The sequence below is a fragment of the Bombina bombina genome, chromosome 3 (genome assembly GCF_027579735.1).
Source record: "Bombina bombina isolate aBomBom1 chromosome 3, aBomBom1.pri, whole genome shotgun sequence".
NCBI lineage: Eukaryota > Metazoa > Chordata > Amphibia > Anura > Bombinatoridae > Bombina > Bombina bombina.
Genome location: NC_069501.1, coordinates 864,490,984 through 864,509,160, shown reverse-complemented (window position 1 = coordinate 864,509,160; position 18,177 = coordinate 864,490,984). Strand labels below are relative to the sequence as shown.

Sequence of the window (18,177 nt, the reverse complement as noted above, 5' to 3'; positions counted from 1 at the left end):
TAAAACAAACACTTTGAACAAATGTTTGTAATGATCTTTTTAAAACACCTCAAGCACGCTAAAACATGAAATGTCTCGTACAAGATTAAGTATCTTGGTTATTTATAGCTTGTTTTTCCCTGGAGGGGGTTCAGGTGAGTTAAGTAAAAATTACGCAGGTCGGTTTGGTGAGCTAAAGAGAAAGAAAACAGAGAGGAAAGTGTTGGGAAAAAGCTAGTTTTGATTGCAAATCCAGTTAACACTCTAAAGCACATGAGTACAGAAAAATAAATAAAGCCATAAAAAGGCAAACTGACATATACTTTAGGAAACAAAATCTTTATACAAAGAGGAAAGAAAATGAGGTTGAAGTATCAGTAACATATTTTGAAGAACAAAATCACTTAGGGGCCCATCTATGAACCTGGGCATGCAGCTACAGAGTCCTTTTGGTGCATGCCATATTAATACCCCTTGCAAACCACAAGCACATGAGGAAAGTTTTCCTGAGTGGGAACCTTGTTTGCCCACAGTATAATAAATGGAGCCCTTATACTCTGTAGAGTTTAACAATATGTTGCAAAATCGGTAAAGGGATATTCCTGACAAAATTAAAATGCACTGATCATCAAATGGAAACATTTGTACTGTACATAGGCACATGAGCATATCCAGGTATGCTGCATTTACCTGCATTTTAGTCAGCATGTCTGCTCAGACAGAGGTAGTGGTCTGTAGCATGTAAACTCATCAAAAAAAAATAGTTTACTTTCCAGAAAAATATCACTTAAAGGGAAACTAAAGTCCCATTTCCTTTGCTGCATCCAAAAAGGGAATTTGAAATGAAATACAGCTTTCTTGGGTTTTAAAAAATGTTCCTTTGTTTTTTTTTCATGCCTGTTCGGATGAATACTGCTGCCAATGTTGCTTTGGGTGTTGTTCTTGTCAGGCAGTGAGCAATGTCTTACATTGGAAGTGTTGCGCACAACATGTAATTCATCTTAGCTTCAAAATAATTTCTAACAAGTTTAACCGCTTAACGATCACGACGTACCCTGCACATTGCTGGTAGTTAAGGGTTTGTTGGCTCATTGTAGCACTAGCACAATTATGACCGACCTCCCTTCTGCAGGCCTCTAGAAATAGCGCAGTCTCAAAAAATCAAGGGCCAAATTCTGACTCTACCATCTGAATTTCGCAGCTGAAATCAAGACTCATCAGACCAGGCAACGTTTTTCCAATCTTCTATTGTCCAATTTTAGTGAGCCTGTGCAAATTGTAGCCTCAGTTTCCTGTTCTTAGCTGACTGGAGTGGCACCCAATGTGGTCTTCTGCTGCTGTAGCCCATCTGCTTCAAGGCTCGACGTGTTGTGCATTTAGAGATGTATTCTGCATACCTTGGTTGTAACGAGTGGTTATTTGAGTTACTGTTGCCTTTCTATCATCTCGAACCAGTCTGCCCATTCTCCTCTGACCTCAACAAGGCATTGTCGTCCCCACAACTGCCGCTCACTGGATATTTTCTCATTTTCGGACCATTCCCTGTAAACCCTAGAGATGGTTGTGTGTGAAAATCACAGTAGATCAGCGGTTTTTAAAATACTCAGACGAGCCCATCTGGCACCAACAACCATAACCAGAATAAATAAAACATATTCTTTTATGTAAAGGACATTGAATCATGAAATATTCATATTTCAAGTCGGGTTTAGCGCTTTTGAATAAACACGGTCGGGTTGCAGTTTTTGCTCCATTGAAGTCTTTAGGAGAATAAGTTAACGCCGTCAAGATATTCGAAGTTCAATTTTTGCATGTGTCAGGTTTTTCGCTCTCGTGCTATTTTTTTACTTTCAACTTGTAATATGACTGCAATCAAACAGGCGCAACAAGCCTCTGTCTAGCAAAGTTAACTCGGAAACGGGAGTGCAAAATAGCACTCCATTAGTAATCTACCCCTTTATAATGCCAAAAGATTCAATCACCCCAAACCGTGTGGAAAAATGTGCTGTGGTCTGACGAGACAAGGGTTTAACTTTTTGGCTAAAATTGTTATATATATGTTTGATGCAAAGCTAATAAACCTCATTTCCGGAACACTATACTGACTTTGAAGCACGTTAGTGGTAGCATCATGCTTCAGGGCTGCTTCTCTTCAGCTGGGTCAGAAGCTCCAGTCAAGATATATGGTATAATGAATAGTTCCAAATATCAAAATATTTTGGCACAAAACCTGCTGGCCTGTGTCAGAAAGCTGATGATAAAGAAGTATCTTACTTTCCAATATGACAATGACCCAGAGCACACATCACAACCAAGGCATGGCTTCAGAAATAGAAATTTAAAGTGGAATGACCTAAGCTGTACACAGGAGATACCTTTGCAATTTAAAGAAACTTGTAGAGTGGGATAAAAGTCTAGATGTGTAAAGACAATAGAGACTTATTCACAAAGACTTACTGTTGTAATAAATGCAAAAGGTGCTCTCATAAAGTATTAGTTGTATGGGGTGTGCAGACTTATAATATATCCAAAGGAGTAGCAGCACCAATTGTTTATTTGAACATCACCATAAAAGCATATCACAACATTTCGGTCCAAACGACCTTAATTATGTGTATTGTATTTTGTGCAGACTTATGCAATTGGGGTGTTGTAGAGTATTTTTTATTTCAAATGTTCCTAATAATTAACTGTTTGTTTTTTCTCTGGATTTTTGTTGGTTGGAACATCACAATACAGATGGAAAAAGTCTGACATTTACATTGTTGTTATTTTTGTCTTGATATTTAAAATACCTGCTGTTTCATAAGGGTGTGTAGAATTTTTATATCCACTGTATGTATGTGTGTGTGTGTGAGAGTGTATGTGTGTGTGTGTGTGTTTGTATGTATGTGTGTGTATGTATGTTTGTATGTATGTGTGTGTATGTAAGTGTATGTGTGTATGTATGTATGTGTGTGTGTGTATGTATGTGTGTGTGTATGTGTTTGTATGTGTGTATGTGTTTGTATGTGTGTGTATGTATGTATGTGTATGTTTGTATGTCTGTGTGTATGTGTATGTGTGTATGTATGTGTGTGTGTGCGTCTATGTGTGCGAATGTGCTTGTGTATGTGTGTGTGTATGTGTATATGTATGTATGTGTGTGTGTGTGTGTGTGTATGTGTGTGCGTGTGTATGTGTATGTATGTGTGTATATATGTGTGTGTATGTGTGTGTATGTGTGTATATATGTGTGTGTATGTGTATGTATGTGCGTATATATGTGTGTATGTGTATGTATGTGTGTATATATGTGTGTATGTATGTGTGTGTGTGTGTGTGTGTGTGAGTATGTATGTATGTGTGTATGTATGTGTGTGTATGTTTGTACTGTATGTGTGTGTATGTATGTGTGTGTGTATGTGTGTGTATGTATGTGTGCATATATGTATGTGTGTATGTATGTGTGTGTGTGTGTTACAATCATGTTTTAAATATTACAAATTCTTTATCTGACACATCCCTTGTTAAAGTGAAGGTCAATTTTCATGTGAAAGTGCCCGGTTTTTAAAAAAACTATTAAAAACAGGAGCATTTTCATTCATGACAATTGACATTGCACCATATTTTAAAAATACTTACCTTTTTCTTCTGAAACACTGGATCGTCATTCTGAAATGATGCCCCGCCTGCTTCTTCCTAGTTAACTTACCCAGCAATGACGAAACCGGCTTCCTCCAATCACGGCATTGCCTCAGGATGCCGGAATCGTCATTGCTGACGTATGAAGAGGCTTGTGACAGGCTGGTGAAGCGCTGGAGCGGCTTCAAGAAAAAAAGGTACGTATATTTTAAGAAAACGGTTGAAATGTAAACTTTCATGAATGAAAGTGCCCCTGTTTTTAATAGTATTTTTAAAAACTGGGCACTCATATTTGAAAGTTTACCTTCACTTTAAGGGATGAATTAAAAGGGCATTAAACACCTCTTGCTTTTGTGTAAAACTGTGTTTGCCCCATGCTACCTAAAGAGGCCAAAAGGCAAATTTTGTCATCTAAAAATGCTGCAAATCATATAGCTGGTTTTGTCTCATTTGCAACATTCTGAAACCTAGTGCTTTCTGGCCTTTCTAAAGAGTGTGGGACAGACACCATTTTCACAAAAAGTGGTATTTACTGTCCAGTTAACTAAAGTGCATAATATAACATAGAAACAAACATGGTGCAGTGCTTAGAGCAATAGGAGACAACTATACAACCGTCACACTGGCACATATGTACTTATTCCAAGGTGTTCTCTTTGTGAGTGTTTTTGTGTAATCATTGTGTGCTTGAAGCTTAGGTGCCGATTCATTGTAAACATTTTTACTTGCCTGAAAGATCTAAATACTGTTGCCTGCATTTATTGCTGAAGACAAGAGATCTAAATACTGTTGCCAGCATTTAGTGCTGAAGACAAGAGAGAACTAAATACTGTTTTCTGGTTTTAGTGCAGCAGACAAGCTTCAGAACCTCAAGTTTGTACAAAAAATGATTTGCTCAGTGAACCAGGAACTATACGAAGGTGCTAAGAGTGTTAAAAGACAAATGTTTGTTCTATCACCTCCAAACCATTCTTGCTTTGTGTAAAAAAAGGTGATTTCAGACAAATATATTAATGAGTTAGAAATGTTAGAAGATTTGAGGGTTTCATGGGTCTTTATGTTTAACCATGAGCTATTACGTGCAAAGGAGTTTTTTTTACTGTGTTAACATTTAATAAATCATCAGTATAACAATTTCACTGTACAGACTGGCTTTTCTGTTTCCCATACTTCAAACAATACACTAATCATTGCATTATGTATTAATACCAGTACTTGTGTGAAGACAAACTAAGGAGTGGCTAAAAAGAAAAGCTTTAATCATATTTCCCTTGGGGTTAATCTGAACAATTTGGTTTCCATAATAGTGTATGAATTCCTAAGAGATAAATGTGTGAAAAGCTTACCAATTGGATTTCTGTCGAAAAACAGGACTGGTGCTTTCAGGAGTGACTGAAACATCTGGTTGTGCAAGGCTTGGGCAGCGCAAACAAGAACGTGGAAAACTAGCAAACTACGAAGGACACCAAACACAATTGTGGCTATAGTCAAACCTACAGAAAAACAAGAGAAATGTTTATGTATAATTATAAACAGACATATTGTATACATAGGAAATCACAAGTAAATATGTGAGTACATTTGCCAGGTTACATCCTTAAAGTGATGGTAAATTTTTAATGATTAAACATTATAATTTTAATACTCTACCATTATTAACCTAAATCGCCTCATTCATTTTTTTATTAGGTTGTTCCAATATATAAAAAAATATAATTTACTTTCAGAGCGTTGCCACTCCTTGCTCCTCCCCCAGCCTTACTTCCTGTTCATATTCTAATCTCGGAGAGAGAGAGCTGTACCTCCCCTCTCTATGTCAGAGCACTGGCTTGTCAATCTTCACGCTTAGCTATGAGCATGCGTTTCTGCGATATAGCACTATCAGGCAAGGAAACAAAGTGCTAGCGCATGCACATATCTCTTGAAGGGCGTTTTGTTTGTAGGAGTGTCGCCGACTGGCCTGCCCTGTCATTGGTTAAAAAAAAAACGTGACAGGAGAAAATCAATGGCGGCCTTTGCACGGGAGGGAGATGGCAGTTAGAATTTCTAAATTATAATCAAAGATATTTAAATAAATATAGCGAATCGGAACATTTCATGAATGAAAGTGACATTTTTTTAGGATTTTCTTGACAATCGCTATTTCAAGGAAAGCAAAGTTTACCATCACTTTAAAGACCTCTGGGGAATTTCATTCATCTTAGATAGGGATGATTATTTTTGCTCTTCATCTGAATAGACATGAAACCTATGAGGAACTTTCTATGTGCAGAACATTCAATGATCATAAAATAGAGTGTATTGTACCAGTCTAACTAAAAAAAAAATCAGTAACTGACCAAGAGCTTAAAAATGGGGGAGCCAAAACATTACCTCTGGATCACAATGTTTAGATTAATTCTAAATTTCCCCTTGTTGCATAACATTGATGTTAAACTAAACCAGTATGAGTTGTATTGTGAGATCTCCTCTGTACTTATTTTAATAGATATTGAAAAAACATTTGACCTTTTGGGCTGGGGTTTCTACAGCATGGACTGGGGGCACAAATTACTCAACACATTTATAATTTGTATAGCATTCGCTCAGCTATATAATGTAATAATTTAATTTAAATCACTAAATACACTCATCGGGGCTGCCTACTTTTCTTTTGCTATATAACTGTGGAGGCACTGGCAGCTAATGTTAGACACAATCCTGCTGCTTATGGGTTAATGGTAAGACCCAATCCATTCAAGTGGCATTTTACATAGATGACATGCACATATTAATGATTTGCACAGTAATGACCAAAAAATGTGGCCAATGACTCTCATATCCTTAAAACCTCAAAAGTTGAACTCTTATGCAGGTATAACAAACATAAAAGTTGAGTTTACCCTGTAATGAAGACTAACCTTCAGGAATGATGTGGTAAGGGCATACTAGCATATCTGTATGACTCCCATCCCACACAATACAAAACTAATAGGTGAACTACTGCCTAAACTCCCCCAGGAAGTAACACAGGATAAATTACACAAATTCTTCATTTTTTGAGCAATGGGAGATTTAGGAGTTGAGAGGAACTGAGTAGGGTAGTTTATGGATTGTTTGCCAGTAGGTCTGAACTAACCTGAAGAGAACTTTTCAAAATGGCGATAATGTGTCAAGGGGAAACGTATACATCTCTACATGACACTCCAATACTTCATTCCCACACAATGTAGAACTAATGGGTGGAATACTACCTAAACTCCCACTAAGAGTTCTTTTATGTGGTCTTGGTGGTGTGAGCTGTGGAATTTCAGAGAAGAAACACACTCCTTAGGGGTCTTCCTAACAGTTAACAACTTGATGCACTTACATCTGAGTTAAAGGGACAGTCTAGTATAAATTAAACTTCATTATTCAGATAGGACTTTTAATTTTAATCAAATTTCAAATTTACTTATATCATCAAATTTTTTTTTTTTTCTCTTGGTATTCTTAGTTTAAACTAAACATAGGTAGGCTCATATGCTAATTGCTAAGCCTTTGTGGGCTACTTCTTATCACATGCTTTTTAAATCTCTTTTCAACACAAAGAGACAGAAAGTACACGTAGGCCGTATAGATAACACTGTTTTCAGGCACAGGGGGTTATTTAAGATTTAGCACATTTCAATGCTAAATGCAAGACAATAGATAATAAACAGTCACAGTCATGTGATCAGGGGGCTGGAAGACGGTTCCTAGATACAAGGTAATCACAGAGGTAAAAAGTATATTAATATAACTATGTTGGTTATGTAATACTGGGGAATGGGTAATAAAAAGATTATCTATCTTTTAAAACAATAACAATTCTATGGTAGACTTTCCCTTTAAAGCAGAACCCTCTTCCTCTTTCCTGTTTAACCAATATCCCCAAAACTTTTACTCTTATGGTTGCTTAACCTGTATTGTTGCAATCTATAAAATAATGTTTCAGATACACCTCTATGGCATGGCTAAGAACTACAGAGACATTCTGTTTATGTGAACAATCCGGAGCCCCTTGAGCTAGACTTTATTATACTAAAATCAATGCTCTCAGCTTTTTTAACCAGTTCTTACGTTGACAGTGGATTTTGCTTTTGTTGAAAGTTGAAGTATCTTAAGGAAATACACACAACAGCATTATCAGACAAGTCGACAATTTTTCCCAGTTTATGAATTTGATCTGAATTAAACATTATTGTTCTGCAATTGCTTGTTGTTGTCATGAATGCACACATTTTTAAATATATATGTGCCTTAACTTCTGTTTCCCTAGGACTTTTTGGTCTTCCTTGGGGCCAGATAACAAGTGGAGCTCTAATGAATGGTCCCACTTGAGCGTTAATTGCACTAGAAGTAAGCTTTTAGTTCTCGTTGGGTTGCGCTCCTATTATGATTTTAATGTAAACTGTTTTCACCTGCCGCTAACCCGAGGAGCGCAAAAAGTCAAACTTACAATATTGCGTGCAATTTCATGTATTCCCCTATAGAAGTCAATGGAGCAAAAAAAAGTTGGGAAAAAACTTAACACCCCACTTTCGCACTAACCCGTTCGCATATTCTCATGTGCGCTAATCCGACATCAAAAGATGAATATTTCCCATTCCAATTTTCTTCACATAATATAATATGTTCTATTTATTCATAAATATATATATATATATATATATATATATATATATATATATATATATATATATATATATATATATATATCTTTTGTGTTCACTATTTTTTATTAGATATAGTGTTATTGTGAGTCTAACTATACTTTGTAATGCATTCTGATGTGTTTTGTGCAAGATTTTAGTTTCGCAAAACAATCAACCAGAGGTCTGCAGTAATCATTGCAGCGTAAATCGTGATTGCATTTAAGCGATCGCATTTACTTTCAACTTGTAATACCAGCGGTTAGCTGGTAAAACCCTTAGCTCACAAGCGCAAACGTTTGAGCTCCAATCGTAATCTGGCCCTTGTTTTTGTTAAAAAAAACTGACACAAACTACAAATGTTGCAGCTTAAAGTCATTATGTACTATATTGTACTGTAATAGCTTCTCCTCAAGTAGAAATGCACACAATGCCCCAAGCTACATTACTGAAGTTGTGCCAATGGTACCCTGTACCTTTTCTTATGCAGATTCCAAGATGTGGGATGAGGGCTGCTTATTGATTCCTCTATATTTATCATTGATCCCAATTGTCTGTGTTTTGGAACAATTCTTGTACTGCTAATATTTGTGGAGCATACTATTATCAACTAATTTAAGTACATAATTCTTTTGTTGATATACTAATGCTACACGCACATGCTGATAATTACTTACATACATTTGCATACACACCCAAACCCATTTGTTAAAGTCATTTTAATAATATTTCCTTTGCAATAAACTAATCTGATTGTATTGTGGTTTATGTCACCATAAAATTTTCAGCAGTATGACATGCCCATAAAACAAACTTACCACTTCAAGTTCAGTTTAGAAAATGTACTAGATTAAGAAATGCTTTGATCCATCTAGTGGCAAAACCATATAATTGCAGCTTACTGAATGGTATTAAAAGTAGTAAATAAAATTAACATTATCTCTATCCCAAGCTCTGAATTCATACACTTTTGGCCATGGAATGTTACATAACATCTCTTTTCTTTAAAATATCCTCAAGCATACATGAATGCACCCATTGTAAAAACTAAATGTTCTATTATAGCAAAGAAACAAAGTAGGTGTTCACTTCCCAAGAATGTTTCAGCATGTATAAAGAACAATATAAATAATACAAATGTCTGCCACTACAAGACATATTTCATAAACCTTTTGGAAATAGAAATAAAAATGGCAAAAAAATACAACAAATACAAGACAGCAAAGACATAAGTTCTGCACATAAATGCATTTTACAGGAAGAGTTGTAGATATGTGAAACAGCCTTTCAGAATAAGAGGTTGTGAAAAATAAATGAGAAATGTACTGATAATAAGTGATTCAAGAATGAATTTAAGTATAGAAGAGGTTTCTGTTTTTTTGCAGTGTGCAGATGGTTTATTTAGAAAATGATTGAGACAACAAATACTGCAAATAACATCAATATAATAAAAACAATGACCAGAATGTATAATGAACCATTAAAAAATATGTAAAATATCCCTTGTTTTTTGTAAATGTCCCTGTGCATCAAAAATGCTTTCTTCACTATCTAAATGACAACATATGAAGCAGGAAATGATTACAGACAATTGGATGAATACTGGGCCATCTATTTAGATAGGCAGACACTTTAAGCAAAATGTTAATCTGGAAACCGCTCCTTCACCCACTCACTCCCCTATCCCTCCGTGTTTACTGTTTAGCCAAGTGACAACAAGAAAATGAAAGCGAATAGAAAATGTAGAGGATCACACCTGAAAAACAATCATAGGAAACCAGAGAAGGTTAATCTTCAAAACCTAAATAAAGGAATTTGATCTTCCATCTTTCATGCACTTTCTGATAGCACATAGAGCAGGAGATTACTCTAAACAACCGAGTCTCTAGTAAAGATATGATCATATAGTAAAGACAAAAATGATGAGGTAATATTTTGTACCATGTCGTTTCTATACACTAAGGATCAAGCAAAGCTTCATGGCAAGTTGTTCACAAGAGACTACATGAGAAATGTGTACTGTAAATGGAAAAATGGATCCTTCCATAACCCCTAGTATAACAAGGGCAGACTTAAAGGACACTCAACCCAATTTTTTCTTTTGTGATTCAGATAGAGCATGCAATTTTAAGCAACTTTCTAATTTACTCCTATTGTCAATTTTCTTCATTCTCTTGCTATCTTTATTTGAAAAAGAAAGCATTTCAGCATTTTTTTGGTTTAGACTCTGGACAGCACTTTTTGATTTGTGGATGAATTTATCCACCAATCAGCAAGAACAACCCTGGTTGTTCACCAAAAATGGGCCGGCATCTAAACTTACATTCTTCCATTTCAAATAAAGATACCAAGAGAATGAAGAAAGTTTGATTATAGGAGTAAATTATAAAGTTGCTTAAAATGTCATGCTCTATCTGAATCACTAAAGAAAAAATGTGGGTTCAGTGTCCCTTTAAAGGAACATAAAATCTAGAATTTTAACTTCATGATTCAGATAAAACATATAATTAAAAAAAAACTTTCCAATTTACTTTGTTGAAAAGCAGGAAGGTAAGTTTAGGAGTGTGCACGTGTCTGCAGCACTATAAGTTTTCAAACAATGTTATACATTAGCAAGAGCACTAGATGGGAGCACTATTCCCTATCAAGTAGTGCTCCGGACATGTGCACGCTACCTATGTAGATATCTCTTAAAAAATAACCTTACTAAGTTTTGAGAATCTAAATAAATAGAAGATTGCTTGGAGTGGAATAGCTAAACCTATAACATTATTGTTTTAGTTAAATAAAACTATTTGCATTGTTAATATTAAGATATTGGTTATGTTTCTTTAGTTAAATAGAACTTTTTAAATTGTTTTAAATTAAAGTAATGAATATGTTTCTTGTTCCAAAAAGTACAGCTGAAAAGTTGATCAAATATGAATGATTAACCTGTCAAGGGCTAGATAATGAGTGGAGCGCAATTTATCACTCCTACTCAATCGTTAACTCCGCTAGACTGAGGCTTTATGCACATGTCGGGTGTTAGGTTTTATTAAGGGGGGATTGGGTGGGTTTTAGAGTAGGGTTCATTGTGTGGGTGGTGGGTTTTAATGTTGGGGGGGGGATTTGTACTTTTTTATTTACAGGTAAAAGAGCTGATTACTTTGGGGCAATGCCCCACAAAAAGCCCTTTTAAGGGCTATTTGTAATTTAGTGTAGGGTAGGGCTTTTTATTATTTTGGGGGGCTTTTTATTTTATTAGGGGGATTAGAGTAGGTGTAATTAGTTTAAATAAAGTTTCTTGTAATTATTTTATTATTTTTTGTAATTTAGTGTTTGTTTTTTTGTACTTTAGTTTATTTTATTTAATTGTAATTAGTTTAATTTAATTTAGTTAATTAATGTATTTATAGTGTAGTGTTATGTGTAATTGTAACTTAGGTTAGGGTTTATTTTACAGGTAAATTTGTACTTATTTTAGCTAGGTAGTTATTAAATAGTTAATAAATATTTAATAACTATTCTACCTAGTTAAAATAAATACAAACTTGCCTGTAAAATAAATATAAATCCTAAAATAGCTACAATGTAATTTATTAGTTATATTGTAGCTATCTTAGGGTTTATTTTATAGGTAAGTACTTAGTTTTAAATAAGACTAATTTAGTTAATTGTAGTTATTTTATTTAGATTTATTTAAATTATATTTAAGTTAGGGGGTTAGGTTTAGGGTTAGACTTAGATTTAGGGGTTAATACATTTAATATAGTGGTGGCGATGTTGTGGGCGGCAGATTAGGGGTTAATAAATGTAGGTAGGTGTCGGCGATGTTAGGGACGGCAGATTAGGGGTTAATAAAATGTAAACTAGTGTTTTCAAGGCGGAAGTGTGGTGGTTTAGGGGTTAATATATTTATTACAGTGGCGACGATGTCCTGTCGGCAGATTAGGGGTTAAAACATTTATTTAAGTGTTTGCAATGTGTGGGGGGGCCTCGGTTAAGGGGTTAATAGGTAGTTTATGGGTGTTAGTGTACTTTTTATCACTTTAGTTAAGAGTTTTATGTTACGGCGTTAGCCCATAAAACTCTTAACTACTGACTTTTAAATGCGGTATCAGTCTTGACAGGAGAGGCTGTACCGCTCACTTTTTCCAAGACTCGTAATACCGGCGTTAGACAAGTCCCATTAAAAAGATAGGATACGCAATTGACGTAAGGGGATTTGCGGTATGCTCGAGTCGCGGAAAAAAAGTGAGTGGTACACCTGTACCTGCCAGACTCGTAATACCAGCAGGCGTTAAAAAGCAGCGTTGGGACCTCTCAAAGCTGCTTTTTAAGGCTAACGCAAGACTCGTAATCTAGGCAATATTTTCTACAATATATCATATATTCACACACACACATATATCTACAGGGAGTGCAGAATTATTAGGCAAATGAGTATTTTGACCACATCATCCTCTTTATGCATGTTGTCTTACTCCAAGCTGTATAGGCTCGAAAGCCTACTACCAATTAAGCATATTAGGTGATGTGCATCTCTGTAATGAGAAGGGGTGTGGTCTAATGACATCAATACCCTATATCAGGTGTGCATAATTATTAGGCAACTTCCTTTCCTTTGGCAAAATGGGTCAAAAGAAGGACTTGACAGGCTCAGAAAAGTCAAAAATAGTGAGATATCTTGCAGAGGGATGCAGCACTCTTAAAATTGCAAAGCTTCTGAAGCGTGATCATCGAACAATCAAGCGTTTCATTCAAAATAGTCAACAGGGTCGCAAGAAGCGTGTGGAAAAACCAAGGCGCAAAATAACTGCCCATGAACTGAGAAAAGTCAAGCGTGCAGCTGCCAAGATGCCACTTGCCACCAGTTTGGCCATATTTCAGAGCTGCAACATCACTGGAGTGCCCAAAAGCACAAGGTGTGCAATACTCAGAAACATGGCCAAGGTAAGAAAGACTGAAAGACGACCACCACTGAACAAGACACACAAGCTGAAACGTCAAGACTGGGCCAAGAAATATCTCAAGACTGATTTTTCTAAGGTTTTATGGACTGATGAAATGAGAGTGAGTCTTGATGGGCCAGATGGATGGGCCCGTGGCTGGATTGGTAAAGGGCAGAGAGCTCCAGTCCGACTCAGACGCCAGCAAGGTGGAGGTGGAGTACTGGTTTGGGCTGGTATCATCAAAGATGAGCTTGTGGGGCCTTTTAGGGTTGAGGATGGAGTCAAGCTCAACTCCGAGTCCTACTGCCAGTTTCTGGAAGACACCTTCTTCAAGCAGTGGTACAGGAAGAAGTCTGCATCCTTCAAGAAAAACATGATTTTCATGCAGGACAATGCTCCATCACACGCGTCCAAGTACTCCACAGCGTGGCTGGCAAGAAAGGGTATAAAAGAAGAAAATCTAATGACATGGCCTCCTTGTTCACCTGATCTGAACCCCATTGAGAACCTGTGGTCCATCATCAAATGTGAGATTTACAAGGAGGGAAAACAGTACACCTCTCTGAACAGTGTCTGGGAGGCTGTGGTTGCTGCTGCACGCAATGTTGATGGTGAACAGATCAAAACACTGACAGAATCCATGGATGGCAGGCTTTTGAGTGTCCTTGCAAAGAAAGGTGGCTATATTGGTCACTGATTTGTTTTTGTTTTGTTTTTGAATGTCAGAAATGTATATTTGTGAATGTTGAGATGTTATATTGGTTTCACTGGTAAAAATAAATAATTGAAATGGGTATATATTTGTTTTTTGTTAAGTTGCCTAATAATTATGCACAGTAATAGTCACCTGCACACACAGATATCCCCCTAAAATAGCTAAAACTAAAAACAAACTAAAAACTACTTCCAAAAATATTCAGCTTTGATATTAATTAGTTTTTTGGGTTCACTGAGAACATGGTTGTTGTTCAATAATAAAATTAATCCTCAAAAATACAACTTGCCTAATAATTCTGCACTCCCTGTATAGGAATATCTATTTAAAAATACTTAGAACATATTACAAATGTCTAGAACATCAAATAGTGAAATATTTTCATTATATACAAATTTTACTAAATATGAATATTGCATAAATATGATTTTTCATGTTTTCAGCTACTTGACTGCAATGTGTATTTATGCCTATAAATACATATATACACATATAAATATATATGAGCACTGCGGAATCTGTTGGCGCTCTACAAATACCTGATAATACTAACAAATAACAATGTACACACATATAATATATATATATATATATATATATATAACAAATTATGCTTACCTGATAATTTCCTTTTCTTTCAATGGAGGAAGCAAAAACAACCCAGCCAAAGGCTTAAATACTCCGCCCACTCCCCTCTTCCCCCAGTCTTTCTACCGAGGAACAAGGAACAGTAAAAGAAATATCAGGGTGAAAGGTGCCAGAAGAATATAAGCATAGTAAGCATAATTTATGTTTTTCTTCTTAAATGGAAAGAATTCACAGCTGCATTCATTACTTTTGGGAAAACAATACCCAAGCTATAAAGGACACTGAATGCCAAGACAGGAGGGTACAATAGGCGGCCCATACTGAGGGCACCAGGTCTGAACCTCTACTTAATAAAAAAACCCTGCTTCGTCCGAAGCCGAGAAAATTTTAAGTGGAAAAGCCCCAATGACAATGACTCGCAGTTAGTCCAGAAGCCAAACTAGAGACCGTAAACGGACTCGACTGAGCCAACAGTCCTCCAGGAGACACCGTCACCCAACAAACGGTCCCCCACCGCTCATCTCCACAAATGATAGAGACACCAAGGCAAAGAAGAACCAAGGAAACCGAAAGGTCCCCTAAAACAAAAAAACATAATTTATGTAAGAACTTACCTGATAAATGCATTTCTTTCATATTGGCAAGAGTCCATGAGCTAGTGACGTATGGGATATACAATCCTACCAGGAGGGGCAAAGTTTCCCAAACCTCAAAATGCCTATAAATAAACTCCTCACCACACCCACAATTCAGTTTAACGAATAGCCAAGAAGTGGGGTGATAAAGAAAGGAGTAAAAAGCATCAACAAAGGAATTTGGAAATAATTGTGCTTTATATAAAAAATCAAAACCCCCACAAAAAGGGTGGGCCTCATGGACTCTTGCCAATATGAAAGAAATGAATTTATCAGGTAAGTTCTTACATAAATTATGTTTTCTTTCATGTAATTGGCAAGAGTCCATGAGCTAGTGACGTATGGGATAGCAATACCCAAGATGTAGAACTTCATGCAAGAGTCACTAGAGAGGGAGGGATAAAAACAGCCATTTTTCGCTGAAAAAAATATTCCACAACCCAAAATATAAGTTAATTCTCATTAAATGAAAAGAAAAAACTTAAAACATAAGCAGAAGAATCAAACTGAAACAGCTGCGTGAAGAACTTTTCTACCAAAAACTGCTTCCGAAGAAGCAAATACATAAAAATGGTAGAATTTAGTAAATGTATGCAAAGAAGACCAGGTTGCTGCTTTGCAAATCTGATCAACTGAAGCTTCATTCTTAAAAGCCCACGAACTGGAGACTGATCTAGTAGAATGAGCTGTAATTCTCTGAGGCAGGGCTTGACCCGACCCCAAATAAGCTGAATGAATCAAAAGCTTTAACCACGATGCCAAGGAAACGGCAGAAGCCTTCTGACCTTTCCTAGAACCAGAAAAGATAACAAATAGACTAGAAGTCTTCCGGAAATCTTTAGTAGCTTCAACATAATATTTCAAAGCTCTTACCACATCCAAAGAATGTAAGGATTTCTCCAAAGAATCCTTAGGATTAGGACACAAGGAAGGGACAACAATTTCTCTATAAATGTTGTAAGAATTCACAACCTTAGGTAAGAATTTAAAAGAAGTCTGCAAAACCACCTTATCCTGATGAAAAATCAGAAAAGGGGATTCACAAGAAAGAGCAGATAATTCAGAAACTCTTCTATCGGAAGAGTTGGTAAAAAGGAACACTTTCTAAATAAGTAGTTTAATGTCCAAAGAATGTATAGGCTCAAATGGAGGAGCCTGTAAAGCCTTCAAAACCAAATTAAGACTCCAAGTAGGAGAGATTGATTTAAAGACAGGCTTGATACAAACCAAAGCCTGTACAAACAGTGAATATCAGGAAGTTTAGCAATCTTTCTGTGAAATAAGACAGAAAGAGCAGAGATTTGTCCCTTCAAGGAACTTGCAGACAAATCCATCCTGAAGAAACTGTAAAATTCTAGGAATTCTGAAAGAACGCCAAGCGAATTTATGAAAATAAGTCTTCCAAACACGATAATAAATCTTTCTAGAAACAGATTTACGAGCCTGTAACATAGTATTAATCACTGAGTCAGAGAAACCTCTATGACTAAGCACTAGGCGTTCAATTTCCATACCTTCAAATTTAAGGATTTGAAATCCTGATGGAAAAACGGACCTTGAGACAGAAGATCCGACCTTAATGGAAGAGACCAAGGTTGGCAACTGGACATCCGAACAAGATCCGCATACCAAAACCTGTGAGGCCATGCTGGAGCTACCAGCAATACAAACGACTATTCCATTATAATTTTGGATATCACTCTTGGAAGAAGAACTAGAGGCAAGAAAATATAAGCAGGTTGGTAGCACCAAGGAAGTGTCAATGCATCCACTGCTTTCGCTTGAAGATCCCTGGACCTGAGTAAACAAAAGATTGTTCCAGCCACCAGCAATTTTAAAAGACCTTTATTCTTTCATTTTTGGGTCTAAGCAAAAATACAACATTTCAGGCCTGCTATAGGCCCTTAGTCATGTATATATACATGACTAAGGGCCTATAGCAGGCCTGAAACGTTGTATTTTTGCTTAGACCCAAAAATGAAAGAATAAAGGTCTTTTAAAATTTCTGGTGGCTGGAACAATCTTTTGTTTACTTGGAGTACCTGCAGGACAAGGCAGATCCTGGGTTCCGTGCCCCACAAGCCACATATATTGAGGTGCTGTCTTCTAAACCCTTTTTTGAAGATCCCTGGACCTGGACAGGTACCTGGGAAGTTTCTTGTTTAGATGAGAAGCCATCAGATCTATTTCTAGAAGACCCCACATCTGAACAATCTGAGAAAACACATCTGGATGCAGAGACCACTCCCCCGGATGTAAAGTCTGACAGCTGAGATAATCCGCTTCCCAAATGTCTACACCTGGGATATGTACCACAGAAATTAGACAAGAGCTGGATTCCGCCCAAGAAAGTATTCAAGATACTTCTTTCATAGCTAGGAGACTGTGAGTCCCACCCTGATGATTGACATATGCCACAGCTGTGATATTGTCTGCTGAAAGCAAATGAACGGTTCTCTCTTCAACAGAGACCAAGCCTGGAGAGCCCTAAAAATTGCACCGAGTTCCAAAATATTGATTGGTAATCTCGCCTCTTGAGATTTCCAAACCCCTTGTGCTTTCAGAGATCCCCAAACAGCTCCCCAACCTGAAAAGACTCACATCTGTTGTGATCACAGTCCAGGTTGGATGAACCAAAGAGGCCCCTAGAACTATACGATGGTAATCTAACCACCAAGTCAGAGATAGTCGAACATTGGGATTTAGGGATATTAATTGTGATATCCTTGTATAATCCCTGCACCATTGATTCAGCATACAAAGCTGTAGAGGTCTCATATGAAAACGAGCAAAGAAAATCGCGTCCGATGCTGCAGTCATGAGACCTAAAACTTCCCTGCACATAGCTACAGAAGGGAATAATAGAGACTGAAGGTTCCAACAAGCTGAAACCAATTTTAATGGTCTCTTGTCTGTTAGAGACAGAGTCATGGACACTGAGTCTATCTGGAAACCTAAAAAGGTAACCCTTGTCTGAGGAATCAAGGAACTTTTTGGTAAATTGATCCTCCAACCATGTCTTTTAAGAAACAACAGTAGTTGATTTGTGT

General features: G+C 36.7%; 1 protein-coding gene across 1 annotated transcript in view; it reads right to left on the bottom strand.

Annotated features, from left to right (window-relative positions):
* ABCC4 (ATP binding cassette subfamily C member 4) overlaps positions 1-18,177 on the bottom strand; it is a 994,138-nt gene that overhangs the window by 462,146 nt on the left and 513,815 nt on the right. The window contains exon 19 of the mRNA XM_053707839.1: positions 4,950-5,096. Coding sequence (XP_053563814.1) covers positions 4,950-5,096 — 147 coding nt within the window. The remainder of the gene's footprint in view (positions 1-4,949; positions 5,097-18,177) is intronic.